The 27807-nt window shown below is 47.1% G+C and overlaps 2 protein-coding genes across 3 annotated transcripts in view; one reads left to right on the plus strand and one right to left on the minus strand.

Moving 5' to 3' along the window:
* The window catches only part of LOC139416968 (coiled-coil domain-containing protein 120-like), an 84069-nt gene that overhangs the window by 43562 nt on the left and 12700 nt on the right, over positions 1 to 27807 (plus strand). For both annotated transcript variants that reach the window (XM_071166192.1, XM_071166193.1), the window contains 8 exons: positions 15114 to 15204; positions 15333 to 15457; positions 17371 to 17487; positions 18208 to 18328; positions 21449 to 21508; positions 22719 to 22893; positions 25290 to 25370; positions 26329 to 27276. In XM_071166192.1, the coding sequence (XP_071022293.1) occupies positions 15171 to 15204; positions 15333 to 15457; positions 17371 to 17487; positions 18208 to 18328; positions 21449 to 21508; positions 22719 to 22893; positions 25290 to 25370; positions 26329 to 27276 (1661 nt within the window). In that variant the 5' untranslated portion in view covers positions 15114 to 15170. The remainder of the gene's footprint in view (positions 1 to 15113; positions 15205 to 15332; positions 15458 to 17370; positions 17488 to 18207; positions 18329 to 21448; positions 21509 to 22718; positions 22894 to 25289; positions 25371 to 26328; positions 27277 to 27807) is intronic.
* On the minus strand, positions 1120 to 14829 carry LOC139417628 (clumping factor B-like). Its single transcript, XM_071166836.1, has 2 exons — positions 14250 to 14829; positions 1120 to 2084 (listed from the first exon to the last, which is right to left on the minus strand). Exons 1-2 carry the CDS (start codon positions 14827 to 14829, stop codon positions 1120 to 1122), a joined length of 1545 nt encoding a protein of 514 aa, XP_071022937.1.

The following is a 27807-nucleotide window of genomic DNA, read 5'->3' on the forward strand; positions in this document are numbered from 1 at the left end:
TACAGGCATGCTCTCTCTCTCTCTGTGTGTGTGTGTGGGGGGGGGGATCAGGCTGTACTCTGGGTCTAGGGCAGACAACAAACTGCTGAGTTGTGACTTTGTTGTTGTAGGAGGTAGACACACAGCAGGGTGGAGGAGGTAGGAGGGTGGAGGAGGTAGACACATAGCAGGGTGGAGGAGGTAGACACACAGCAGGGTGGAGGAGGTAGAGGGGTGGAGGAGGTAGACACACAGCAGGGTGGAGGAGGTAGACACACAGCAGGGTGGAAGAGGTAGACACAGCAGGGTGGAGGAGGTAGACACACAGCAGGATAGAGGAGGTAGAGGGGTGGAGGAGGTAGACACATAGCAGGGTGGAGGAGGTAGACACACAGCAGGGTGGAGGAGGTAGACACACAGCAGGGTGGAGGAGGTAGACACACAGCAGGGTGGAGGAGGTAGACACACAGCAGGGTGGAGGAGGTAGACACAGCAGGGTGGAGGAGGTAGGCACACAGCAGGGTGGAGGAGGTAGACACACAGCAGGGTGGAGGAGGTAGACACACAGCAGGGTGGAGGAGGTAGACACACAGCAGGGTGGAGGAGGTAGACACACAGCAGGGTGGAGGAGGTAGACACACAGCAGGGTGGAGGAGGTAGACACACAGCAGGGTGGAGGAGGTAGACACACAGCAGGGTGGAGGAGGTAGACTCACAGCAGGGTGGAGGAGGTAGACACACAGCAGGGTGGAGGAGGTAGACACACAGCAGGGTGGAGGAGGTAGACACACGTCAGGGTGGAGGTGGAGGAGGTAGACACTCATCAGTGATATCAGGGTCTGTATCATCAGTGATATCAGGGTCTGTATCATCAGGGTCTGCATCATCAGTGATACCAGGGTCTATATCATCAGTGATATCAGGATCTATATCATCAGGGTCTATATCATCAGTGATATCAGGGTCTATATTATCAGGGTCTGTATCACAAGGGTCTGCATCATCAGTGATATCAGGGTCTATCATCAGGGTCTGTATCATCAGTGATATCAGGGTCTATCATTAGGGTCTGTATCATAATTGATATCAGGGTCTGTGATATCAGGGTCTGTATCATCAGGGTCTGCATCATCAGTGATATCAGGGTCTATCATTAGGGTCTGTATCATAATTGATATCAGGGTCTGTGATATCAGGGTCTGTATCATCAGGGTCTATATCATCAGTTATATCAGGGTCTATATCATCAGGGTCTGTATCATCAGTTATATCAGGGTCTATATCATCAGTGATATCAGGGTCTGTATCATCAGTGATATCAGGGTCTATGTCATCAGGGTCTATATCATCAGGGTCTGTATCATCAGGGTCTGTATCATCAGTGATATCAGTGTCTGTATCATCAGGGTCTGTATCATCAGGGTCTGCATCATCAGTGATACCAGGGTCTATATCATCAGTGATATCAGGGTCTGTATCATCAGGGTCTGCATCATCAGTGATACCAGGGTCTATATCATCAGTGATATCAGGGTCTATATCATCAGGGTCTGTATCATCAGTGATATCAGTGTCTATATCATCAGTGTCTATATCATCAGGGTCTGTATCATCAGGGTCTGTATCATCAGGGTCTATATCATCAGGGTCTGTATCATCAGGGTCTGTATCATCAGTGATATCAGTGTCTGTATCATCAGGGTCTGTATCATCAGGGTCTGCATCATCAGTGATACCAGGGTCTATATCATCAGTGATATCAGGGTCTGTATCATCAGGGTCTGCATCATCAGTGATACCAGGGTCTATATCATCAGTGATATCAGGGTCTATATCATCAGGGTCTGTATCATCAGTGATATCAGTGTCTATATCATCAGTGTCTATATCATCAGGGTCTGTATCATCAGGGTCTGTATCATCAGGGTCTATATCATCAGGGTCTGTATCATCAGGGTCTATGTCATCAGGGTCTATGTCATCAGGGTCTGTATCATCAGGGTCTGTATCATCAGGGTCTGTATCATCAGTGATATCAGGGTCTGTATCATCAGTGATATCAGGGTCTGTATCATCAGGGTCTGTATCATCAGTGATATCAGGGTCTGTATCATCAGGGTCTATATCATCAGGGTCTCTATCATCGGTAGGTATTATAGGTTGTTATATTATTATATTGAGAAGGTGTAGACAGGTATTATATTGAGAAAGTGTAGACAGGTATTATATTGAGAAGGTGTAGACAGGTATTATATTGAGAAGGTGTAGACAGGTATTATATTGAGAAGGTATAGACAGGTATTATATTGAGAAGGTATTATATTGAGAAGGTGTAGACAGGTATTATATTGAGAAGGTGTAGACAGGTATTATATTGAGAAGGTGTAGACAGGTATTATATTGAGAAGGTGTAGACAGGTATTATATTGAGAAGGTATAGACAGGTATTATATTGAGAAGGTATAGACAGGTATTATATTGAGAAGGTATTATATTGAGAAGGTGTAGACAGGTATTATATTGAGAAGGTGTAGACAGGTATTATATTGAGAAGGTATAGATAGACAGGTATTATATTGAGAAGGTATAGACAGGTATTATATTGAGAAGGTATAGACAGGTATTATATTGAGAAGGTATTATATTGAGAAGGTGTAGACAGGTATTATATTGAGAAGGTGTAGACAGGTATTATATTGAGAAGGTATAGACAGGTATTATATTGAGAAGGTGTAGACAGGTATTATATTGAGAAGGTGTAGACAGGTATTATATTGAGAAGGTCTAGACAGGTATTATATTGAGAAGGTCTAGACAGGTATTATATTGAGAAGGTCTAGACAGGTATTATATTGAGAAGGTGTAGACAGGTATTATATTGAGAAGGTGTAGACAGGTATTATATTGAGAAGGTGTAGACAGGTATTATATTGAGAAGGTGTAGACAGGTATTATATTGAGAAGGTCTAGACAGGTATTATATTGAGAAGGTATAGACAGGTATTATATTGAGAAGGTGTAGACAGGTATTATATTGAGAAGGTCTAGACAGGTATTTATGTATTTTGGAATGTGTTGTGGAAACAGGACAGCAGCAGACACACACACACACACACACACACACACACACACACACACACACACACACACACACACACACACACACACACACACACACACACACACACACACACACACACACACACACACACACACACACACACACACACACACACAACACACACACACACACACACACACAACACACACACACACACACACACACACAGACACACACACACACACACACACACACACACACACACACACACACACCATCAGCAGGCACCATGTGAAACAAATGGTAAAACAAATAGCCTCCCTCTACCTTCCTCCTCCTCTACCTTCCTCCTCCTCTACCTTCCTCTACCTTCCTCCTCCTCTACCTTCCTCTACCTTCCTCCTCCTCTACCTTCCTCTGCCTCTACCTTCCTCCTCATCTACCTTCCTCTGCCTCTACCTTCCTCCTCCTCTACCTTCCTCCTCCTCTACCTTCCTCTGCCTCTACCTTCCTCCTCCTCTACCTTCCTCCTCCTCTACCTTCCTCCGCCTCTACCTTCCTCCTCTTCTTCTTTCTTCCCCTCCCCTCATCCCCTGCCCTCTATCCTCTCCCCTCCTCTCATCCCCTGCCCTCTATCCCCTACCCTCTCCCCTTCTCCCATCCCCTACCCTCCTCCCCCCTCCTCTCCTCTAACATTCCTGTGTCCTCACTCGGTCGTGTCAGAGCTTGTATCTCTTCTGCTCTGCTCTCCAAGTCCATACCAACACAGCCTGTCCTGTCCTGCCCATTTCTGTTCATTGCTCCTCTCTGGTCTGTTGTTGACTGTTTGTTACAGAATAGAGTCCAGCATTGGGGTCAGTTTAGTCAGTAGTCCAGTGTTGGGGTCAGTTCACTCAGTAGGCCTGCGTTGGGGCCAGTTTAGTCAGTAGTCCAGCTTTGGGGTCAGTTTAGTCAGTAGTCCAGTGTTGGGGTCAGTTTAGTCAGTAGTCCAGTGTTGGGGTCAGTTTAGTCAGTAGTCCAGTGTTGGGGTCAGTTTAGTCAGTAGTCCAGTGTTGGGGTCAGTTCACTCAGTAGTCCAGCTTTGGGGTCAGTTTAGTCAGTAGGCCTGCGTTGGGGTCAGTTTAGTCAGTAGTCCAGTGTTGGGGTCAGTTTAGTCAGTAGTCCAGTGTTGGGGTCAGTTCACTCAGTAGTCCAGTGTTGGGGTCAGTTTAGTCAGTAGTCCAGTGTTGGGGTCAGTTTAGTCAGTAGTCCAGTGTTGGGGTCAGTTTAGTCAGTAGTCCAGTGTTGGGGTCAGTTTAGTCAGTAGTCCAGTGTTGGGGTCAGTTCACTCAGTAGTCCAGCTTTGGGGTCAGTTTAGTCAGTAGGCCTGCGTTGGGGTCAGTTTAGTCAGTAGTCCAGTGTTGGGGTCAGTTTAGTCAGTAGTCCAGTGTTGGGGTCAGTTTAGTCAGTAGTCCAGTGTTGGGGTCAGTTTAGTCAGTAGTCCAGTGTTGGGGTCAGTTTAGTCAGTAGTCCAGTGTTGGGGTCAGTTTAGTCAGTAGTCCAGTGTTGGGGTCAGTTTAGTCAGTAGTCCAGTGTTGGGGTCAGTTTAGTCAGTAGTCCAGTGTTGGGGTCAGTTTAGTCAGTAGTCCAGTGTTGGGGTCAGTTTAGTCAGTAGTCCAGTGTTGGGGTCAGTTTAGTCAGTAGTCCAGTGTTGGGGTCAGTTTAGTCAGTAGTCCAGTGTTGGGGTCAGTTTAGTCAGTAGTCCAGTGTTGGGGTCAGTTTAGTCAGTAGTCCAGTGTTGGGGTCAGTTTAGTCAGTAGTCCAGCTTTGGGGTCAGTTTAGTCAGTAGTCCAGTGTTGGGGTCAGTTTAGTCAGTAGTCCAGTGTTGGGGTCAGTTTAGTCAGTAGTCCAGTGTTGGGGTCAGTTTAGTCAGTAGTCCAGTGTTGGGGTCAGTTCACTCAGCAGTCTCTCAGCACTCAGCATTTTGTTTTTCATTGAGGAGTTTTTAAATTCATGATAAAAAGTGAAAACATTATCAGGAGCTTAATGTCCCAAAAATCAATTCAACCTAACATCATTATTATTGTATTGTTTAAATGTAACCTTTATTTAACTAGACAAGTCAATTAAGAACTAATTCTTACCCCGGACGACGGTGAGCCAATTGTGCGCCGCCCTATGGGACTTCCAATCACGGCCGGATGTGATTCAGCCTGGATTCGAACCAGGGACTGTAGTGACCCCTCTTGCACTGAGATGCAGCACCTTAGACCGTTGCGCCACTCGGGAGCCCAATTCAACCTAACAAAACCCCAATTCAACCTAACAAAACCCCAATTCAACCTAACAAAACCACAATTCAACCTAACAAAACCACAATTCAACCTAACAAAACCCCAATTCAACCTAACAAAACCCCAATTCAACCTAACAAAACCACAATTCAACCTAACAAAACTACAATGAAATGAGCCGTCATGGTGACATCAGTTTATCAGTGGCCTGTAATACTACACCTTTACAACATCCCAAATGGCACCCTAGTCCCTATATAGTCCCCTACAGTTGACCAGGGTCCATGGTATGAAGTGGTGCACTATATAGGGAATAGGGTGCCATTTGAGTCACCACCCATGTGAGGACCTTCTGTTTGTTCATGTAATGTACTGTTTGTGCCAGCTGCCTTGTCCGTCATCCCTGGCCAATCAGTTTCCTTCTCCCCTCAGTGACCTCTGGTATACTAACACATCTAACACATCCTGGGTCATAGATCATTGTCTGTCTGTGTGTGTCTCTCGGTCACGGTCACGCTTGCTTTCTCTCTCTCTCTCGGTCGCCTTCTGTGACCTCTGTATAATAGATCACTCTCTTCCTATTTTTCCTTTCTTTATCTCTCCCTCTATCTCCCCTGCCTTCTCTCTCTCTCTCCCTCTCTCTCCCCTGCCTTCTCTCTCTCTCTCTCCCCCTGCCTTCTCTCTCCCTCTCTCTCTCTCTCTCTCCCGCTCTCTCCCCCTGCCTTCTCTCTCTCTCCCTCTCTCTCCCCCTGCCTTCTCCCTCTCTCTCCCCCTGCCTTCTCTCTCTCTCCCCCTGCCTTCTCTCTCTCTCCCTCTCTCTCCCCCTGCCTTTTCTCTCTCTCCCCCTCTCTCCCCCTGCCTTCTCTCCCCCTGCCTTCTCTCTCTCCCTGCCTTCTTTCTCTCCCTGCCTTCTCTCTCTCCCTGCCTTCTCTCTCTCCCTCTCTCTCCCCCTGCCTTCTCTCTCTCTCCCTCTCTCTCCCCCTGCCTTCTCTCTCTCTCCCTCTCTCTCTCCCACTGCCTTCTCTCTCTCTCCCTCTCTCTCTCCCACTGCCTTCTCTCTCTCTCCCTCTCTCTCTCCCACTGCCTTCTCTCTCTCTCCCTCTCTCTCCCCCTGCCTTCTCTCTCTCTCCCTCTCTCTCCCCCTGCCTTCTCTCTCTCTCCCTCTCTCCCCCTGCATTCTCTCTCTCCCTCTCTGTCCCCCTGCCTTCTCTCTCTCTCCCCCTGCCTTCTCTCTCTCTCCCTCTCTCTCCCCCTGCCTTCTCTCTCCCTCTCTCTCTCCCCCTGCCTTCTCTCTCCCCCTGCCTTCTCTCTCTCCCTGCCTTCTCTATCTCCCTCTCTCTCCCCCTGCCTTCTCTCTCTCCCTCTCTCCCTCCCCCTGCCTTCTCTCTCCCTGCCTTCTCTCTCTCCCTCTCTCTCTCCCTGCCTTCTCTCTCTCCCTCTCTCTCCCCTTGACTTCTCTCTCTCCCTCTCTCTCTCCCCTGCCTTCTCTCTCTCTCTCTCCCCCTGCCTTCTCTATCTCTCTCTCTCTCTCTCTCTCTCTCTCTCTCTCTCTCTCTCTCTCCCTGCCTTCTCTCTCTCTCTCCCCTGCCTTCTCTCTCTCCCCCTGCCTTCTCTATCTCTCTCTCTCTCTCTCTCTCCCTGCCTTCTCTCTCTCTCTCTCCCTGCCTTCTCTCTCTCTCTCTCCCTGCCTTCTCTCTCTCTCTCTCTCTCTCTCTCCCTGCCTTCTCTCTCTCTCTCTCTCCCTGCCTTCTCTCTCTCTCTCTCTCCCTGCATTCTCTCTCTCTCTCCCTGCCTTATCTCTCTCTCTCTCTCTCTCTCTCTCCCTCTGCCTTCTCTCTCTCCCTCTCTCTCCCCCTGCCTTCTCTCTCTCCCTCTCTCTCCCCTGCCTTCTCTCTCTCCCTCTCTCTCCCCCTCTCTCTCCCCCTGCCTTCTCTCCCCTGCCCTCTCTCTCTCTCTCTCTCTCTCTCTCTCTCTCTGTCTCTCTCTCTCTGCCTTCTCTCTCTCCCTCTCTCTCCCCCTGCCTTCTCTCTCTCCCTCTCTCTCCCCCTGCCTTCTCTCTCTCTCTCTCTCTCCCCCTGACTTCTCTCTCTCTTTCTGTTGTAATTATATGAATGGTTAGACCTAGCTCGTTAGGAGTTGTCCTCTCCCAGATCTGTTCAATAGGAACAAGCAGGACAGATAATCATTGTTTACTCGGAGTCTAGTTGACCGAGAGAGATATATATATATATATATATATATATATATATATATATATATATATATATATATCCCCCCCCTATATATATAAAACGGTCCTGCTAGATAGTCACCACATTGCTTCCTGGGAGTCTGGGAGGTTCTACAGGATGCGGTGATTTGGAAAGTGTTGTTTATGGGAAAGTACAAACATACAGATTGTTTGATTATTTTGTCTTATTGTCCCTAGTCAGTAGTTTGACTGGAGAATCACACAGAGACATTTCTTTAGTGATTCTGATCTGTGTTACCACATGTACATGTTAGTTGGTTAGCAGACGTGTTTATCTAGAGCCAGCGTACAGTAGTGAGTGAATATATTTGTCATACTGGTCTTCCCCGTGGGAATCCAACCCACAGCCCTGCTGTTGTAAGGGCCACGCTCTACCAACTGAGCCACACGGGACCATGTCAGAAATGGCAACCTATTCCCATAGGGTTCTGGTCTAAAGTAGTGCACTATGTAGGGAATAGGGTACCATCAGGTTCTGGTCTAAAGTAGTGCACTACGTAGGGAATAGGGTACCATAGGGTTCTGGTCTAAAGTAGTGCACTATGTAGGGAATAGGGTACCATAGGGTTCTGATCTAAAGTAGTGCACTATGTAGGGAATAGGGTGCCATAGGGTTCTGGTCTAAAGTAGTGCACTATGTAGGGAATAGGGTACCATAGGGTTCTGGTCTAAAGTAGTGCACTATGTAGGGAATAGGGTGCCATAGGGTTCTGGTCTAAAGTAGTGCACTATGTAGGGAATAGGGTACCATAGGGTTCTGGTCTAAAGTAGTGCACTATGTAGGGAATAGGGTACCATAGGGTTCTGGTCTAAAGTAGTGCACTATGTAGGTAATAGATTCCTGTTTATTATTTCAGTTTGTTGTGGTCTGTCTGTCTGTCTATTACACTGCATGGCCAAAAGTATGTGGACACCTGCTTGTCTAATATCTCATTCCAAAATCATGGGCATTAATTAATATGGAGTTGGTCCCTGTTTTGCTGCTATAACAGCCTCCACTCTTCTGGGAAGGCTTTCCACTAGATGTTGGAACATTGCTGCTATAACAGCCTCCACTCTTCTGGGAAGGCTTTCCACTAGATGTTGGAACATTGCTGCTATAACAGCCTCCACTCTTCTGGGAAGGCTTTCCACTAGATGTAGGAGCATTGCTGCTATAACAGCCTCCACTCTTCTGGGAAGGCTTTCCACTAGATGTTGGGACATTGCTGCTATAACAGCCTCCACTCTTTTGGGAAGGCTTTCCACTAGATGTTGGAACATTGCTGCTATAACAGCCTCCACTCTTCTGGGAAGGCTTTCCACTAGAGGTTGGAACATTGCTGCTATAACAGCCTCCACTCTTCTGGGAAGGCTTTCCACTAGATGTTGGGACATTGCTGCTATAACAGCCTCCACTCTTCTGGGAAGGCTTTCCACTAGATGTTGGAACATTGCTGCTATAACAGCCTCCACTCTTCTGGGAAGGCTTTCCACTAGATGTTGGAACATTGCTGCTATAACAGCCTCCACTCTTCTGGGAAGGCTTTCCACTAGATGTAGGAACATTGCTGCTATAACAGCCTCCACTCTTCTGGGAAGGCTTTCCACTAGATGTTGGGACATTGCTGCTATAACAGCCTCCACTCTTTTGGGAAGGCTTTCCACTAGATGTTGGAACATTGCTGCTATAACAGCCTCCACTCTTCTGGGAAGGCTTTCCACTAGAGGTTGGAACATTGCTGCTATAACAGCCTCCACTCTTCTGGGAAGGCTTTCCACTAGATGTTGGGACATTGCTGCTATAACAGCCTCCACTCTTCTGGGAAGGCTTTCCACTAGATGTTGGAACATTGCTGCTATAACAGCCTCCACTCTTCTGGGAAGGCTTTCCACTAGATGTTGGAACATTGCTGCTATAACAGCCTCCACTCTTCTGGGAAGGCTTTCCACTAGGTGTTGGAACATTGCTGCGGGGACTTGCTTCCATTCAGCCACAAGAGCATTAGTGAGGTCAGGTACTGATGTTGGACGATTAGGACTGGCTCGTAGTCTACGTTCCAATTCATCCCAAAGGTGTTCGATGGGGTTGAGGTCAGGGCTCTGTGCAGGCCAGTCAAGTTCTTCCACACTAATCTTGACTAAACATTTCTGTATAGACTTTGCCTTGTGCACGGGGGGGCATTGTCATGCTGAAACAGGAAAGGGCCTTCCCCAAACTGTTGTCACAAAGTTGGAAGTACAGAATCATCTAGAATGTCATTGTATGCTGTAGCAATAAGATGTCCCTTCACTGGAAGGGGCCTAGCCTGAACCATGGAAAACAGCCCCAGACCATTATTCCTCCTCCACCAAACTTTACAGTTGGTACTATGCATTTGGTTAGGTAGCGTTCTCCTGGCATCCGCCAAACCCAGGTTCGTCCGTCGGACTGCCAGATGGTGAAGTGTGATTCACCACTCCAGCCGACGCTTAACATTGCGCACTGTGATCTTAGCCTTGTGTACAGCTGCTCGGCCATGGAAACCCATTCCATGAAGCTCCCTAACAAACGGTTTGTGTGCTGACGTTACTTCCAGTTGTTGGAACTCGGTAGTGGTTGTTGCAACCGAGCACAGACGATTTTTACATGCTATGCGTTTCAGCACTCAATGGTCCCGTTCTGTGAGCTTGTGTGGCCTACCACTTCGCGGCTGAGCCGTTGTTGCTCCTAGACATTTCCACTTCACAATAACAGCACTTTAACAGATGACCGGGGCAGCTCTTGCAGGGCAGAAATGTAATGAACTGACTTGTTTGAAAGGTGGCATTCTATGACAGTGCCACGTTGAAAGTCACTGAGCTCTTCAGTAAGGTCATTCTACTACCAATGTTTGTCTATGGAGATTGCATGGTTGTGTGCTCTATTTTATACATCTGTCAGAAAACGGGTGTGGCTGAAATAGCCGAATCCACTCATTTGAAAGGGTACTTTTGTATATAGAGTATATTTCTGTTCTTTATTGTGTGTGTGTGTGTGTGTGCGTGCGTGCGTGTGTGCGAGTGTGTGTGCGAGTGTGTGTGTGTTATTTCTGTTCTTCAGTGTTATGTCTCTCCTGCTCTCTGTTCTGTTTCCCTCTCTGACTTCCTACTTGATGACGTGTTTTCTGTTCCTGTTTCCTGTTCACTTCCTGTTCCCAGGCATCCCAGGGTCATCCTTGTAGTTGGACCGGCCACAAAAAATAACCTAGCCCCTTACTCCTTAGCCCCCTACTCCCTAGCCCCCTACTCCCTAGCCCCCTACTCCCTAGCCCCTACTTGAAAAAAGTACTTTTCTAAGACTAAATAGACTAGAGGAAATGTCTGCTTTTCAAGGTAGGCTATTCCATGATGATTTTATTGTGCATCGCAAATATTCAACCAAGACTTGTAATTACCTGGTTTGCATACCCATTCTTGCCTTAGCATTTCCTGGTTGATATCATAACCTGGGACATCTTTCGTACCCCTAGCTCCGTGGGTCTTCACTCCACACAACAGCCAGCGTTTTGAGAGCTGAGTGCTCTCTCTGACCAACCTGGACTCAGGGGTAGGCGTAACATAGTAAATATACATTCGGGACACTCTCAATTCATACGATATGTTATGGTATGTAATTCATTTGTAGATGTCCAACATCCATTTCGTACAATATGTTACGAATTTGCAAAACGTATGATATGTCACAAATCCCATTTTGTTGTGGCTAACGTTAGCTAGGCTAGGGGTTAAGGTTCAGGATAAGAGTTAGGTTTAAGGGTTAGGGGAAGGGTTAGCTAACATGCTAAGTATTTGCAAATGTAGCTAAAATGTAGCATGTGTTTGCAAAGTTGCTAAAGAGCTTTGGGTTGCTAGATGTTTGTGTTAAATGCCCACCCATCCATCCCGACCAACCACCATTGTTTCCTTTTTGCCTGTAGGAACCTTCAGTCTTACGTAACCATACCAAACGTAACATATCATACTCATTTCAGTGTCCCGGACTTACTTTTACTGTTGTTACGTCTAGTCTATGAGACCAGGCTGCTCTGACTGACTGATATGTGGTGCAGCGCATGTGTGGTAAACAATTGCCATAGTGAACTAATATCTTTTGGGAATCCATCTGTTTGTTTTTTTAAATCAATTATATCGCCTAGATTTATTATATATATATATATATATATATATATATATATATATATATAGCATTATAACATTATTTCTTTGACATGCCCAAGCTGGTCACCGACAGGGAAGGATCTGTCTTCCGGAAAGCTCCACTGTATGTAGAGCCCCGACACAGACAGACACACAGGGGCATTCCCCTGCCGTTGTTCCCTCTTCAGAAAGGTGGTTTGTTTTTGGTCGATTTGCACATTTCCTGTTTGGTTAAATCATGATTGATCGTACGTAACCAGGTCAAATATATTCCCTGGCACCGATGCGTTCAATTCAAATGTTTGTCGCACTGCCAAGTAAAATCTGTTTTGGCCGCAGTATTGAACCCTGGGCCCCTACTCGCTAGCCCCCTACCGCCTACTGCCAACACCCTAGGCAATTGAAAGGGTTGGATAGGTATAGGCTAGGTGAAATTGCTCCCATCTATCCAAATCCTTTCACAGGATTAGGGGGTAGGGATAGAGTAGAGGTGTCTAGGGGCTAGGGATAGAGGAGAGGTGTCTAGGGGTTAGGGATAGAGGAGAGGTGGCTAGGGGCTAGGGATAGAGGAGAGGTGTCTAGGGGTTAGGGATAGAGGAGAGGTGGCTAGGGGCTAGGGATAGAGGAGAGGTGGCTAGGGGCTAGGGATAGAGGAGAGGTGGCTAGGGGCTAGGGATAGAGGAGAGGGGGCTAGGGAAAGAGGAGAGGTGGCTAGGGGCTAGGGATAGAGGAGAGGTGTCTAGGGGCTAGGGATAGAGGAGAGGTGTCTAGGGGCTAGGGATAGAGGAGAGGGGGCTAGGGATAGAGGAGAGGTGGCTAGGGGCTAGGGATAGAGGAGAGGGGGCTAGGGATAGAGGAGAGGTGGCTAGGGGCTAGGGATAGAGGAGAGGGGGCTAGGGATAGAGGAGAGGTGGCTAGGGGCTAGGGATAGAGGAGAGGGGGCTAGGGGTTAGGGATAGAGGAGAGGTGTCTAGGGGCTAGAGATAGAGGAGAGGTGTCTAGGGGCTACGGGCTGTGTCTGGACAGGCTCGTGTTTCCATGGTTGGTTGGAAAGAGGGGTCGTAGAGTGCATCGTGTTACAATAAAGATGACAAGTCTTTTTTCAGTCCTAAATCATAACACAAAACATTTCTCCATCTCTGTCTCAGTCTTGCTGGGGGGGGGGGGGGGGGGGGGATTAAATATGGTGGTTCTTTTTTCTGTCTCACTGACAGTCTTGAAACAAATCTTTATTCTGCTATCATCCTGATTCAGTTCAGTTCTTTAACCTTAGACAGGTTTTGTTCGACTATGCTTCTACTCTCCAACATCCAGTTGTCTGGTTTCTCATAAGGCTTTGTTGTTGTTGTTGTTGTTGTTGTTGTTGTATACAGAGCATAGACTTTGAAGACTGTTGAGTGGTGCCCCCGTAAGGCCTGTGTCAGTACTGTTGAGTGGTGCCCCCATCAGGTCTGTATCAGTACTGTTGAGTGGTGCCCCCATCAGGCCTGTATCAGTACTGTTGAGTGGTGCCCCATCAGGTCTGTATCAGTACTGTTGAGTGGTGCCCCCATCAGGCCTGTATCAGTACTGTTGAGTGGTGCCCCATCAGGTCTGTATCAGTACTGTTGAGTGGCGCCCCCATCAGGTCTGTATCAGTACTGTTGAGTGGCGCCCCCATCAGGTCTGTATCAGTACTGTTGAGTGGTGCCCCCATCAGGTCTGTATCAGTACTGTTGAGTGGTGCCCCATCAGGTCTGTATCAGTACTGTTGAGTGGTGCCCCCATCAGGCCTGTATCAGTACTGTTGAGTGGTGCCCCATCAGGTCTGTATCAGTACTGTTGAGTGGCGCCCCCATCAGGTCTGTATCAGTACTGTTGAGTGGCGCCCCCATCAGGTCTGTATCAGTACTGTTGAGTGGTGCCCCCATCAGGTCTGTATCAGTACTGTTGAGTGGTGCCCCATCAGGTCTGTGTCAGTACTGTTGAGTGGTGCCCCATCAGGTCTGTATCAGTACTGTTGAGTGGTGCCCCATCAGGTCTGTACCAGTACTGTTGAGTGGTGCCCCATCAGGTCTGTGTCAGTACTGTTGAGTGGTGCCCCATCAGGTCTGTATCAGTACTGTTGAGTGGTGCCCCCATCAGGTCTGTACCAGTACTGTTGAGTGGTGCCCCATCAGGTCTGTGTCAGTACTGTTGAGTGGTGCCCCATCAGGTCTGTATCAGTACTGTTGAGTGGTGCCCCATCAGGTCTGTATCAGTACTGTTGAGTGGCGCCCCCATCAGGTCTGTATCAGTACTGTTGAGTGGTGCCCCATCAGGTCTGTGTCAGTACTGTTGAGTGGTGCCCCATCAGGTCTGTATCAGTACTGTTGAGTGGTGCCCCATCAGGTCTGTACCAGTACTGTTGAGTGGTGCCCCCGTCAGGCCTGTATCAGTACTGCAGCGTTGTGCTGACTACAGCCCAGCCAGAAACATGTGTAGTGTCCCTCTTGCCTGCCAATCCATTACACACAACTGTTTTCTAGGTGGAAACCAGACACTGATTTAGAAAAACAAGGACAAACACCAGCAGACACTGGTGTGGTCCGTCCCCCTGGTCCGTCCCCCTGGTCCGTCCCCCTGGTCTGTCCCCCTGGTCTGTCCCCCTGGTCCGTCCCCCTGGTCCTTACCTCTGGTCCGTCCCCCTGGTCCGTCCCCCTGGTCCGTCCCCCTGGTCCGTCCCTCTGGTCCGTCCTCCTGGTCCATCCCGCTGGTCTGTCCCTCTGGTCCCTGGACCCCCTGGTCTGTCCCCCTGGTCCGTCCCCCTGGTCCGTCCCCCTGGTCCATCCCGCTGGTCCGTCCCTCTGGTCCCTGGACCCCCTGGTCTGTCCTCCTGGTCCGTCCTCCTGGTCCATCCCGCTAGTCCGTCCCTCTGGTCCCTGGACCCCCTGGTCCGTCCCTCTGGTCCCTGGTCCCTCTGGTCCCTGATCCCCCTGGTCCGTCCTCCTGGTCCATCCTCCTGGTCCGTCCCCCTGGTCCGTCCCCCTGGTCCGTCCCTCTGGTCCGTCCTCCTGGTCCGTCCCCCTGGTCCTTACCTCTGGTCCGTCCCCCTGGTCCGTCCTCCTGGTCCTTACCTCTGGTCCTCCTGGTCCGTCCCTCTGGTCCATCCTCCTGGTCCGTCCCCCCTCTGTGTGTGTATATGTGTGTGTGTGAGATCTGTTGGGATGCACTGAGAGCAGCGAACAAACCCGACATGTCTGATTACTCATCCTCTCTGTCTGTGTGTGTGTGTGTGTGTGTGTGTGTGTGTGTGTGTGTGTGTGTGTGTGTGTGTGTGTGTGTGTGTGTGTGCAGGTGAGTGATCTGTTGGGATGCACTGAGAGCAGCGAACACACCCAACATGTCTGATTCCTCCTCCTCTCTGTGTGCGTGTGTGTGTGTGTGTGTGCAGGTGAGTGATCTGTTGGGATGCACTGAGAGCAGCGAGGTCACCTGGGACACACCTGACATGGAGGTCAAGGGTCATCTCATCTCAGTACCTGGTGAGGAAATAAAACATGTATTTTATATACCTAATTTAGCGATAGCAATTTTAGTTTTTAGTGAAAGAATGTATAGCCATGTTTGATCAACATTAGCATGTCATCTCCTTCTTCTGTGTGTTGTGTAGACCTGCTGGGTGGCAGTCCGGAGGCTGTTGAAAGGATGACAGAACTACAGGAGAGAAGACGCAGTCTCGAGACTCTACTGAATAGCAGACTGGCTGAGCTACGGAGAGTCTGTCTGCAGGAGGCGGTCAGTACACGTACTCACAGACAAATACTGACGACTAGTATGTCAGGTTTCCTTCTGGTACACGTACTCACAGCCAAATACTGACGACTAGTATGTCAGGTTTCCTTCTGGTACACGTACTCACAGCCAAATACTGACGACTAGTATGTCAGGTTTCCTTCTGGTACACGTACTCACAGCCAAATACTGACGACTAGTATGTCACGTTTCCTTCTGGTACACGTACTCACAGCCAAATACTGACGACTAATTTGTCACGTTTCCTTCTGGTACACGTACTCACAGCCAAATACTGACGACTAGTTTGTCACGTTTCCTTCTGGTACACGTACTCACAGCCAAATACTGACGAGTAGTATGTCACGTTTCCTTCTGGTACACGTACTCACAGCCAAATACTGACGACTAGTATGTCACGTTTCCTTCTGGTACACGTACTCACAGCCAAATACTGATGACTAGTATGTCACGTTTCTTTCTGGTACACGTACTCACAGCCAAATACTGACGACTAGTTTGTCACGTTTCCTTCTGGTACACGTACTCACAGCCAAATACTGATGACTAGTATGTCACGTTTCCTTCTGGTACACGTACTCACAGCCAAATACTGACGACTAGTTTGTCATGTTTCCTTCTGGTACACGTACTCACAGCCAAATACTGACGACTAGTTTGTCACGTTTCCTTCTGGTACACGTACTCACAGCCAAATACTGACGACTAATTTGTCACGTTTCCTTCTGGTACACGTACTCACAGCCAAATACTGACGACTAGTATGTCAGGTTTCCTTCTGGTACACGTACTCACAGCCAAATACTGACGACTAGTATGTCACGTTTCCTTCTGGTACACGTACTCACAGCCAAATACTGACGACTAGTTTGTCACGTTTCCTTCTGGTACACGTACTCACAGCCAAATACTGACGACTAGTATGTCACGTTTCCTTCTGGTACACGTACTCACAGCCAAATACTGATGACTAGTATGTCACGTTTCCTTCTGGTACACGTACTCACAGCCAAATACTGACGACTAGTATGTCACGTTTCCTTCTGGTACACGTACTCACAGCCAAATACTGATGACTAGTATGTCACGTTTCTTTCTGGTACACGTACTCACAGCCAAATACTGACGACTAGTTTGTCACGTTTCCTTCTGGTACACGTACTCACAGCCAAATACTGATGACTAGTATGTCACGTTTCCTTCTGGTACACGTACTCACAGCCAAATACTGACGACTAGTTTGTCACGTTTCCTTCTGGTACACGTACTCACAGCCAAATACTGACGACTAGTATGTCACGTTTCCTTCTGGTACACGTACTCACAGCCAAATACTGACGACTAATTTGTCATGTTTCCTTCTGGTACACGTACTCACAGCCAAATACTGACGACTAGTTTGTCACGTTTCCTTCTGGTACACGTACTCACAGCCAAATACTGACGAGTAGTATGTCACGTTTCCTTCTGGTACACGTACTCACAGCCAAATACTGACGACTAGTATGTCACGTTTCCTTCTGGTACACGTACTCACAGCCAAATACTGATGACTAGTATGTCACGTTTCCTTCTGGTACACGTACTCACAGCCAAATACTGACGACTAGTATGTCACGTTTCCTTCTGGTACACGTACTCACAGCCAAATACTGATGACTAGTTTGTCACGTTTCCTTCTGGTAATGTTCCGTGTCTGTTTGTCCTGTCCAGGACCTGACTATAACAGGAGTTGACAGGAGAGCTTCTTGGTGATTTATCTTGTTCATGTGGTGTATTCGTCTATAACAGGAGAGCTTCCTGGTGATTTATCTTGTTAATGTGGTGTATTCGTCTATAACAGGAGAGCTTCCTGGTGATTTATCTTGTTAATGTGGTGTATTCGTCTATAACAGGAGTTGACAGGAGAGCTTCCTGGTGATTTCCCCCTGGAGGCTGGGGAGAGACGCCCCAACGTACGCCGTCGGGCCGGATCCAACCGCCACGGACCCAAGACTATTAGAAAGACAGAGGTAAAAGAGGATTTGAATATTACCACACAGACTGATACATTCTACTCAGAAAGCAGAACACCCCCCCCCCCCCCCCCCCCGCCCTCCTAATTTAACCTGTTATCCCTCTGATCATTGTTCAGATCAGGTCAAATCAAATGTATTTATATAGCCCTTCGTACATCAGCTGATATCTCAAAGTGCTGTACAGAAACCCAGCCTAAAACCCCAAACAGCAAGCAATGCAGGTGTAGAAGCACGGTGGCTAGGAAAAACTCCCTAGAAAGGCCAAAACCTAGGAAGAAACCCAGAGAGGAACCAGGCTATGTGGGGTGGCCAGTCCTCTTCTGGCTGTGCCGGGTGGAGATTATAACAGAACATGGCCAAGATGTTCAAATGTTCATAAATGACCAGCATGGTCGAATAATAATAAGGCAGAACAGTTGAAACTGGAGCAGCAGCACGGTCAGGTGGACTGGGGACAGCAAGGAGTCATCATGTCAGGTAGTCCTGAGGCATGGTCCTAGGGCTCAGGTCCTCCGAGAGAGAGAAAGAAAGAGAGAATTAGAGAGAGCACCCTTAAATTCACACAGGACACCGAATACAGGTGGTAAGATGCATTGTAGGGTGAGAGACCGTTGAGAGACAGCACAATCTCGTTTTTGTACCGCTACGAGAATGGTATTGAACGGTGAATGTGACGACAAAATAAACTAAATGAACCCATCTTCTGATGTGTAGGAGGAGGTGTGTCAGAGGAAGCCGAAGAAGGCGCTGTTCAGCGGTGCCCTGAGACGCCGTGTAGACTCTGATCAGCACCCGGCGCACAGCAAGAGGACTGTGCACAGAGGATGTCACACGGGTAATAACTTACCACCTTTTACTGTGACTGCGCTGGTTGAAATACACACAGGTAAAATGCTAACCTCCCCTGTTATTGTAATGAGAGGTTAACATGTCGTGGAGGTATGATATAAAACGCTAACCTCCCCTGTTATTGTAATGGTGAGAGGTTAGCATGTCTTGGGGGTTTGGTATAAAATGCTAACCTCCCCTGTTATTGTAATGGTGAGAGGTTAGCATGTCTTGGGGGTATGATTAAGATGCTAACCTCCCCTGTCATTGTAATGGTGAGAGGTTAGCATGTCTTGGGGCTATGATATAAAATGCTAACCTCCCCTGTTATTGTAATGGTGAGAGGTTAGCATGTCTTGGGGGTTTGGTATAAAATGCTAACCTCCCCTGTTATTGGTAATGGTGAGAGGTTAGCATGTCTTGGTGGTTTGATATAAAATGCTAACCTCTCCTGTTGTTGTAATGGTGAGAGGTTAGCATGTCTTGGGGGTATGATATAAAATGCTAACCTCCCCTGTTATTGTAATAGTGAGAGGTTAGCATGTCTTGGAGTTATGATATAAAATGCTAACCTCCCCTGTTATTGTAATAGTGAGAGGTTAGCATGTCTTGGAGGTATGATATAAAACGCTAACCTCCCCTGTTGTTGTAATGGTGAGAGGTTAGCATGTCTTGGAGGTATGATATAAAATGCTAACCTCCCCTGTTGTTGTAATGGTGAGAGGTTAGCATGTCTTGGAGGTATGATATTAAATGCTAACCTCCCCTGTTATTGGTAATGGTGAGAGGTTAGCATGTCTTGGAGGTATGATATAAAACGCTAACCTCCCCTGTTATTGTAATGGTGAGAGGTTAGCATGTCTTGGGGGTATGATATAAAATGCTAACCTCCCCTGTTATTGTAATGGTGAGAGGTTAGCATGTCTTGGAGGTATGATATAAAACGCTAACCTCCCCTGTTGTTGTAATGGTGAGAGGTTAGCATGTCTTGGAGGTATGATATTAAATGCTAACCTCCCCTGTTATTGGTAATGGTGAGAGGTTAGCATGTCTTGGGGCTATGATATAAAATGCTAACCTCCCCTGTTATTGTAATAGTGAAAGGTTAGCATGTCTTGGGGTTATGATATAAAATGCTAACTACCCCTGTTATTGTAATGGTGAAAGGTTAGCATGTCTTGGGGGTATGATATAAAATGCTAACTACCCCTGTTATTGGTAATGGTGAGAGGTTAGCATGTCTTGGGGGTATGATATAAAATGCTAACTACCCCTGTTATTGTAATGGTGAAAGGTTAGCATGTCTTGGGGGAATGCTAACCTCCCCTGTTATTGTAATGGTGAAAGGTTAGCATGTCTTGGGGGTTTGATATTTGACCCTCTGTAACCTTCTCACTCCTCATTATTCACGATTCATTCAGGATTATCCGTAACCATGGCAGCATTCAAATTTAATGTAGATGTGTTTAGAAACATATTGTATTCTTGTTTACAGTGAAAGTGACTCCAAAATGACACGATACCTTATTCACCATTCTAAACTTTTGACTACTTTAGTACACATGTAAGTGAATTTGTCGACTATGTACAAAAAGAACGGTTCACCCTATATTAATGAAAATACCCTCGAATTACAGCTAACAGTCTGCACTTCAACCTCGTAGTCATTGTTTGTTTTCAAATACAAGCTTGTGACGTATAAAGGCTAAACAATACAAAATGCTTCACTGTCCCAGTAATTACACTGTAGTTTTATATGCTTATGCCAAGTCTCCAGAATCCAGTGAGGAAACACACAATCACACACACACACACACACACACACACACACACACACAATCACTCACTCACACACACACACACACACACACAATCACACACACATACATACAGAGCCACACACACACAATCACACACACATACATACAGAGCCACACACACACAATCACACACACATACATACAGAGCCACACACACACACACACACACATACATACAGAGCCACACACACACAATCACACACACACACACACACACAATCACACACACAATCACACACACACAATCACACACACACATACATACAGAGCCACACACACACACACACACACACAATCACACACACACACACACACTCACACACACACAATCACACACACACACAATCACACACACACACACACACACACACACACACACACACACACACACACACACACACACACAGGTAGCACTTAGGAATGGATCAGAGGATTATGATGTCATGGCTGCACTGTGGGAACCGTGTGTGTGTGTGTGTGTGTGCGTGTGTGTGTGTTTAATACCGTGGTTGTTAGATTCCTTAGGAACTCAGGTTCCTCTTCCATGCCTGGAAAAAAAACAAACCATTGACCCTGGAAAGGCAGAGACGGACTGGGGGAGATAGAAAGGGAGGGAGGGAGGGTGGACATTGTTACAGAAGAGAGGAGGAAGTCCGGAACAGTCTCGTTATTACTGGGCTGACACACACACACACACACACGATGTCCAGGGAAAGCACATGGAGGCATGGTGGACAGACAGAGAACAATGCTACCAGTTATGTAACTACCACCTGACTCACTCTACCATGGGCACTCGGAAATGGCACCCTATTCCCCATTTAGTGCACTACTTTTGGCCAGACTGTGTTTTAGTGCACTACTTTTGGCCACACTGAGTTTTAGTGCACTACTTTTGGCCACACTGTGTTTTAGTGCACTACTTTTGACCACACTGAGTTTTAGTGCACTACTTTTGACCACACTGAGTTTTAGTGCACTACTTTTGACCACACTGAGTTTTAGTGCACTACTAAATAGAGAAGTGTGTGCCGTACTCAGATGCAGCCCATGTGGTGGTGTGTACACGGAGAGCACAGGGTGAGGGCTGAATCTTACCGGAGATACGCAGAGCAATTCTAATGTCAATCGTGGACTGATTCTTACAGGGGATATGCATGGAAATGTGACTCATGTCACAAGGCACAGATTTCAGGTTAAGATTTAGATATTTAGATATAAGGGACAGTGTGTGAAGTTATATGGTGCAATCTGACTATGTTGAAATCTGACTTTGTGTGTGTGTGTGTGTGTGTATTCCTCCACAGATGACACGGTGAACTCCGAGAGCAGCTCCACGTCTGATTCTACAGGGGACCATGACAACGGTAAGACAATAGGAAGATCCTAGTCATGTTAAATACAGTACAACCTAGTCATGTTAACACAGTACATTCTAGTCATGCTAACACAGTACATCCTAGTCATGCTAACACAGTACATCCTAGTCATGTTAACACAGTACATCCTAGTCATGTTAACACAGTACATCCTAGTCATGTTAACACAGTACATCCTAGTCATGCTAACACAGTACATCCTAGTCATGTTAACACAGTACATCCTAGTCATGTTAACACAGTACATCCTAGTCATGCTAACACAGTACATCCTAGTCATGTTAAATACAGTACATCCTAGTCATGTTAACACAGTACATCCTAGTCATGCTAACGCAGTACATCCTAGTCATGCTAACGCAGTACATCCTAGTCATGTAAACACAGTACATCCTAGTCATGCTAACACAGTACATCCTAGTCATGTTAAATACAGTACAACCTAGTCATGCTAACACAGTACATCCTAGTCATGTTAAATACAGTACAACCTAGTCATGCTAACACAGTACATGCTAGTCATGCTAACACAGTACATGCTAGTCATGCTAACACAGTACATGCTAGTCATGCTAACACAGTACATCCTAGTCATGCTAACACAGTACATCCTAGTCATGTTAACACAGTAGGGGCGGCAGGGTAGCCTAGTGGTTAGAGCGTTGGACTAGTAACCGAAAGGTTGCAAGTTCAAATCCCCGAGCTGACAAGGTACAAATCTGTCGTTCTGCCCCTGAACAGGCAGTTAACCCACTGTTCCTAGGCCGTCATTGAAAATAAGAATTTGTTCTTAACTGACTTGCCTAGTAAAATAAAGGTAAAATAAAAAAAAATAAAAAAATCCTAGTCATGCTAACACAGTACATCCTAGTCATGCTAACATAGTACATCCTAGTCATGTTAACAGAGTACATCCTAGTCATGCTAACACAGTACATGCTAGTCATGCTAACACAGTAGATCCTAGTCATGTTAAATACAGTACAACCTAGTCATGCTAACACAGTACATGCTAGTCATGCTAACACAGTACATACTAGTCATGCTAACACAGTAGATCCTAGTGATGCTAACACAGTACATCCTAGTCATGCTAACACAGTACATCCTAGTGATGCAAAGGTTTACTTTCAGTCCTCACCAAACTTTCATCCGTCTCTGTCTTTTCTCTCGCTCGCCTCTCTCTCTCTGTCTCTAGATGAGTCTTCGGGTGTTGCCCCTGACTGTCTGTCCCCGTCTCGGCCCCGGCTGGCCCCTGGTAATGGGAGCAGCAGTAGTCCAGACAGCAGGCTGTGTAGGAAGCTTTCTCCTGTTGAGATCTATTATGCGATGAGGACCACCACGCAACCCAACTCACTGGCCCTCTCTGCCAGGTACTGCTGCAGCTACACACTATCTCTGACCTAATGGCAATCGTTCACATGTATTTTCAAATGTCATACTGTGTAATTGTACAAAGTAAATTAATAAGTTACTGTTTGTACAAACTGATGATACAAACTAGTCAGTACAAACTGATGATACAAACTAGTCTGTACAAACTGATGATACAAACTAGTCAGTACAAACTGATGATACAAACTAGTCAGTACAAACTGATGATACAAACTAGTCAGTACAAACTGATGATACAAACTAGTCAGTACAAACTGATGATACAAACTAGTCAGTACAAACTGATGATACAAACTAGTCTGTACAAACTGATGATACAAACTAGTCAGTACAAACTGATGATACAAACTAGTCTGTACAAACTGATGATACAAACTAGTCTGTACAAACTGATGATACAAACTAGTCAGTACAAACTGATGATACAAACTAGTCTGTACAAACTGATGATACAAACTAGTCTGTACAAACTGATGATACAAACTAGTCTGTACAAACTGATGATACAAACTAGTCTGTACAAACTGCCGGGTATTATCTATTTGCCACTAGGAACCATCTATTCTATCCACATCTACACTGAGTGTACAAAAGTAATTAGGAACACCTTCCTAATATATGAGTTGCAGACCCTTTTTGCCCTCAGAACAGCCTCAATTCGTCAGGGAACTCTACAGGGATGCTGACCCATGTTGACTCCAATGCTTTCCCACAGTTGTGTCAAGTTGGCTGGTTGTGGATCTGTACTCCGAATAGTTCGTTCCATCTCATCCCACAGACGCTCAATTGGATGGAGACTTGTTGACTGGGCAGGCCACTGCAGTAAGCTGGAATTCACTGTGATGATCGTGGAACCATTCCTGGTGCCATGGGGCATTATTAGATGGATACACTGCTGCCATGAAGGGATGCACCTGATTGGCTACGATGTTCAGATGTCCTTTGGCATTTAAACGTTGCACCACTTTTATCAAAGGTGCCCAATGTGTGCCATGAAAACACGCCCCACACCATCACACCGCCACCAGCCTGCAATGTTGACACGGATGTATGTATGTACTCGTGGTTTTCTCCATACCTTAGTCCTCCCATCAGCGCGAAACAGCAGCAACGGGAGTATTCATCAGACCAGATCATGTTTTTCACATCCTCCAGTGTTTTCGTTCCTCAGCCCAATGCAATCACCGTTTATTTTTTATCTTGTTTTGCTGAAAGAAGTGGAACTCTGGTCGTCAGCTGCCATACCGCATTCACGTTAACGTACGGACAAGTTGTGCGTTCTTTCATGGGTCTTTTATGCACCAGTGTTGTACTGGACTGTCAGTTGACTAACTGTAGCCTGGCTGTTGCTCTGCACAATTCGTGTGGTGGACCAATCTTTGATACACACCGGGAAACTGTTGAGCCTGAAAAACCCAGCAGCGTTGCAGTTCTTGACACACTTAAGCCGGTGCACCTGGCACCTACTTCCATACCCAGTTCAAAGGCACTTCAATATTTTGTCTTACCCATTCACCCTCTGAATGGCATAGATACACAATCCATGTCCCAGTTGTCTCAAGGCTTAAAAATCCTTCTTTAACCCCGTCTCCTCCCCCTTCATCTACACTGATTTGAAGTGGATTTAACAGGTGACATCCATAAGGGATCATATCTTTCACCTGGATTCACCTGGTCAGTCTACGTCATGGAATGAGAAGGTGTTCCTAATGTTTTGTCCAGTCAGTGTATAATGGGTTTTCTTTCTTCTTCAAAAGTTCCCGTAAACCACTGATACACAGGAAGAGCGACGTTGTCTCCTACAGAATCTACGGCCCAGTTTCATACATTCTGACCAGGAAGAGCGACGTTGTCTCCTACAGAATCTATGGCCCAGTTTCATACATTCTAACCAGGAAGAGCGATGTTGTCTCCTACAGAATTTATGGCCCAGTTTCATACATTCTAACCAGGAAGAGCGATGTTGTCTCCTACAGAATCTACGGCCCAGTTTCATACATTCTAACCAGGAAGAGCGATGTTGTCTCCTACAGAATTTAGGGCCCAGTTTCATACATTCTAACCAGGAAGAGCGATGTTGTCTCCTACAGAATCTACGGCCCAGTTTCATACATTCTGACCAGGAAGAGCGATGTTGTCTCCTACAGAATCTACGGCCCAGTTTCATACATTCTGACCAGGAAGAGCGATGTTGTCTCCTACAGAATCTACGGCCCAGTTTCATACATTCTAACCAGGAAGAGCGATGTTGTCTCCTACAGAATCTATGGCCCAGTTTCATACATTCTAACCTCCTAGATATGTCCTGTCTTGAGACTGTGGTATGTTGTAGTCCTAATGCAGAGTCTTGCTGTGTGTGTCGTACTCTTCCCAGAAGCAATATGGAGGGGAGGAGTGTACCTACCACACCCCTCCTCGCTAGGAACGGACCAACAGGTGTCCACAACCACATCAGGTGAGCTGAAGTCTTAAACTGTACCACTAACCCTAAACCAACAGGTGTTCACAACCACATCAGGTGAGCTGAAGTCTTAAACTGTACAACTAACCCTAAACCAACAGGTGTCCACAACCACATCAGGTGAGCTGAAGTCTTAAACTGTACAACTAACCCTAAACCAACAGGTGTCCACAATCACATCAGGTGAGCTGAAGTCTTAAACTGTACAACTAACCCTAAACCAACAGGTGTTCACAACCACATCAGGTGAGCTGAAGTCTTAAACTGTACAACTAACCCTAAACCAACAGGTGTTCACAACCACATCAGGTGATCTGAAGTCTTAGGCCTAGATTCAATCAGATTAAGCATTAACCCGGTAACAGCAGACGCGTAGCAGGTGTTTTGGAAATGTCGGAGATGGAACTGTGTTGGAGCCGGTCAAATCGGTCAGCAGCTGCTCTTGTGATCATTGTCACACGAAGCCACACCCGCCCCTCTCAAGTTAGAAGTTCCAGAGCAAGAAAGTGTATGCTATTTAGAAATAATTACGCTCAAATTGAAAAAAATTATTCAACTAAATATTGAGGATTTCTATCAGCCTAATCGAGGTGTAGATCCCATCTGCACGGGATTTCTGTTACTGTGACTCCGTGCAGCCAATGGCAATGCCCGCTTTAGGTGCAAATGGCGGGAGCCACTTGTGGATTTGACAGCTCTTAACACATTTCCATCTCCGATATCCGCTGTGCGGATGTCAGCTGAAGCAGATCTGATTAAATAGAGTCCTTAATTTATAAAACCAACCCTAACCCACTAGTGTCCAAAATCACTTCAGGTGAGCCGCTATATACACACGCTGGAGCTATACGGTCTGGATCTCAGAAAGGATTCTTCTTCTTTTTGTTCTCCTCCCTGTTTTTATTTTTCAATGGTTTAAATACCTGTTTTTTGTATCTCTTTCCTTTTCCAGGTCAGCTATATCCACTGTGACTACTACCAAGCAGTGGGCAGACAATCCAGAGGTGACCCAGGTGGTTCCTCATCAGTCTCAGGTCAGCGGCCACTCCCCTGGCCCCTCCTCCTATGAGCAGGGAGGAGGAGGGGGAGGCGGAGTTTACAGTGATATCCTGATGGACTATGTATGGGGGAAGCAGCAGCAGCAGCAGCAGAAACAGGTCCAACAGGTCCATGGCAATGGAAAGTTCCCTTCCTCCGTTCCTGTACCTCCTCCTCCTCACTTCAACGGCTACCCCCACCCCCAGGGACATCTCCCAGGGCCCCAGCACGTCTCTGGGGGCCCGCCAGCCTACTCCAGCCCCCTGATGCTCCGGGGGAAACTTGGGGAGCCACGCCGGGTCAAGGTAACCCGTACCAAGTCCTGTGGTCCATTCATCCCTCTCCAGCACCACCAGAATGAGGTACTCCACTTCTCCTCTTACACTTCCTCCTCTTCTGACCCTCCTCTTCCTCCCACCTCCTCCTCCTCCTCGACCGGGACCTCCACAGCTGCCCTGTACCCCCACCAGGGGTCTGGGGTTGAGTCCCAAAAGCACCAGCATGGGTCTGGATCGGGACCCGGTCTCAATCTCAACCACAACCACCAGCTCGGACCACCCCAGTACTCTGACTCCGTCACCCCAGACGACCCCATCCGCAGCCTGCACAAGGCCCTGGCTCTGGAGGGCCTGAGGGACTGGTACCTGAGGAACAGCCTGGGTGGAGTGGCGGTGGGGGGGAAGGTACAGGGGCAGGACAACAGGGGGTCCCCCAGGAGGCGTACCACGAACTCCCTGCACGGGTCACACCCTCAGCATCTCCCACACCAGCCCCAGATCTACCAGGGAGACCGAGACAGAGACTACCCTCCATGCCACCTGCCACAGTCACAGACCTTCCACGGGCATCCACTACATGGCAGGTAGGTGTGGTTGGTATGTACAGTATGCTATGTCTGAGTGGTTGTTGTAAGTCAGTGTGTGTACGCTCTAATGTTCTGTCTCTCTGTTGTCGTCCTCCGTTTGCTGCCAGAGGTACTTTATTACAATAGTAAGTCATAAATATTATTGACATTTAACATTTTATTATTAGGATTTTTCATTTCCTTTATTTATCTCACACTCTCTTTTCCATTCGCCGAGTGGACAGGGCGGTCAGGGAAATGAAAGGCGAAAGGGATTTTGCATCTTCGTCGACTCGACCCATTGTTCACCTGTTTTTGGAATACCGGATGGTCAAATGCTGACCGTCTCCCGGGGGACTTTTCATCTGTTATCGTGACTTGTATACATTCCACCTCAGGACAACAAATATAACAAGCTAGGCACTTAAGCAAATGTACGAGACTATAAACAAGCAGGAAAACTTACATCCGGAGGCTGCCATTTCTTGTCGCCGGCAATTTTAATTCTGCGTCATTAAGACACGTGATGCCCAACTACCATCAACACGT

This window comes from Oncorhynchus clarkii, chromosome 9, assembly GCF_045791955.1.
Source record: "Oncorhynchus clarkii lewisi isolate Uvic-CL-2024 chromosome 9, UVic_Ocla_1.0, whole genome shotgun sequence".
NCBI lineage: Eukaryota > Metazoa > Chordata > Actinopteri > Salmoniformes > Salmonidae > Oncorhynchus > Oncorhynchus clarkii.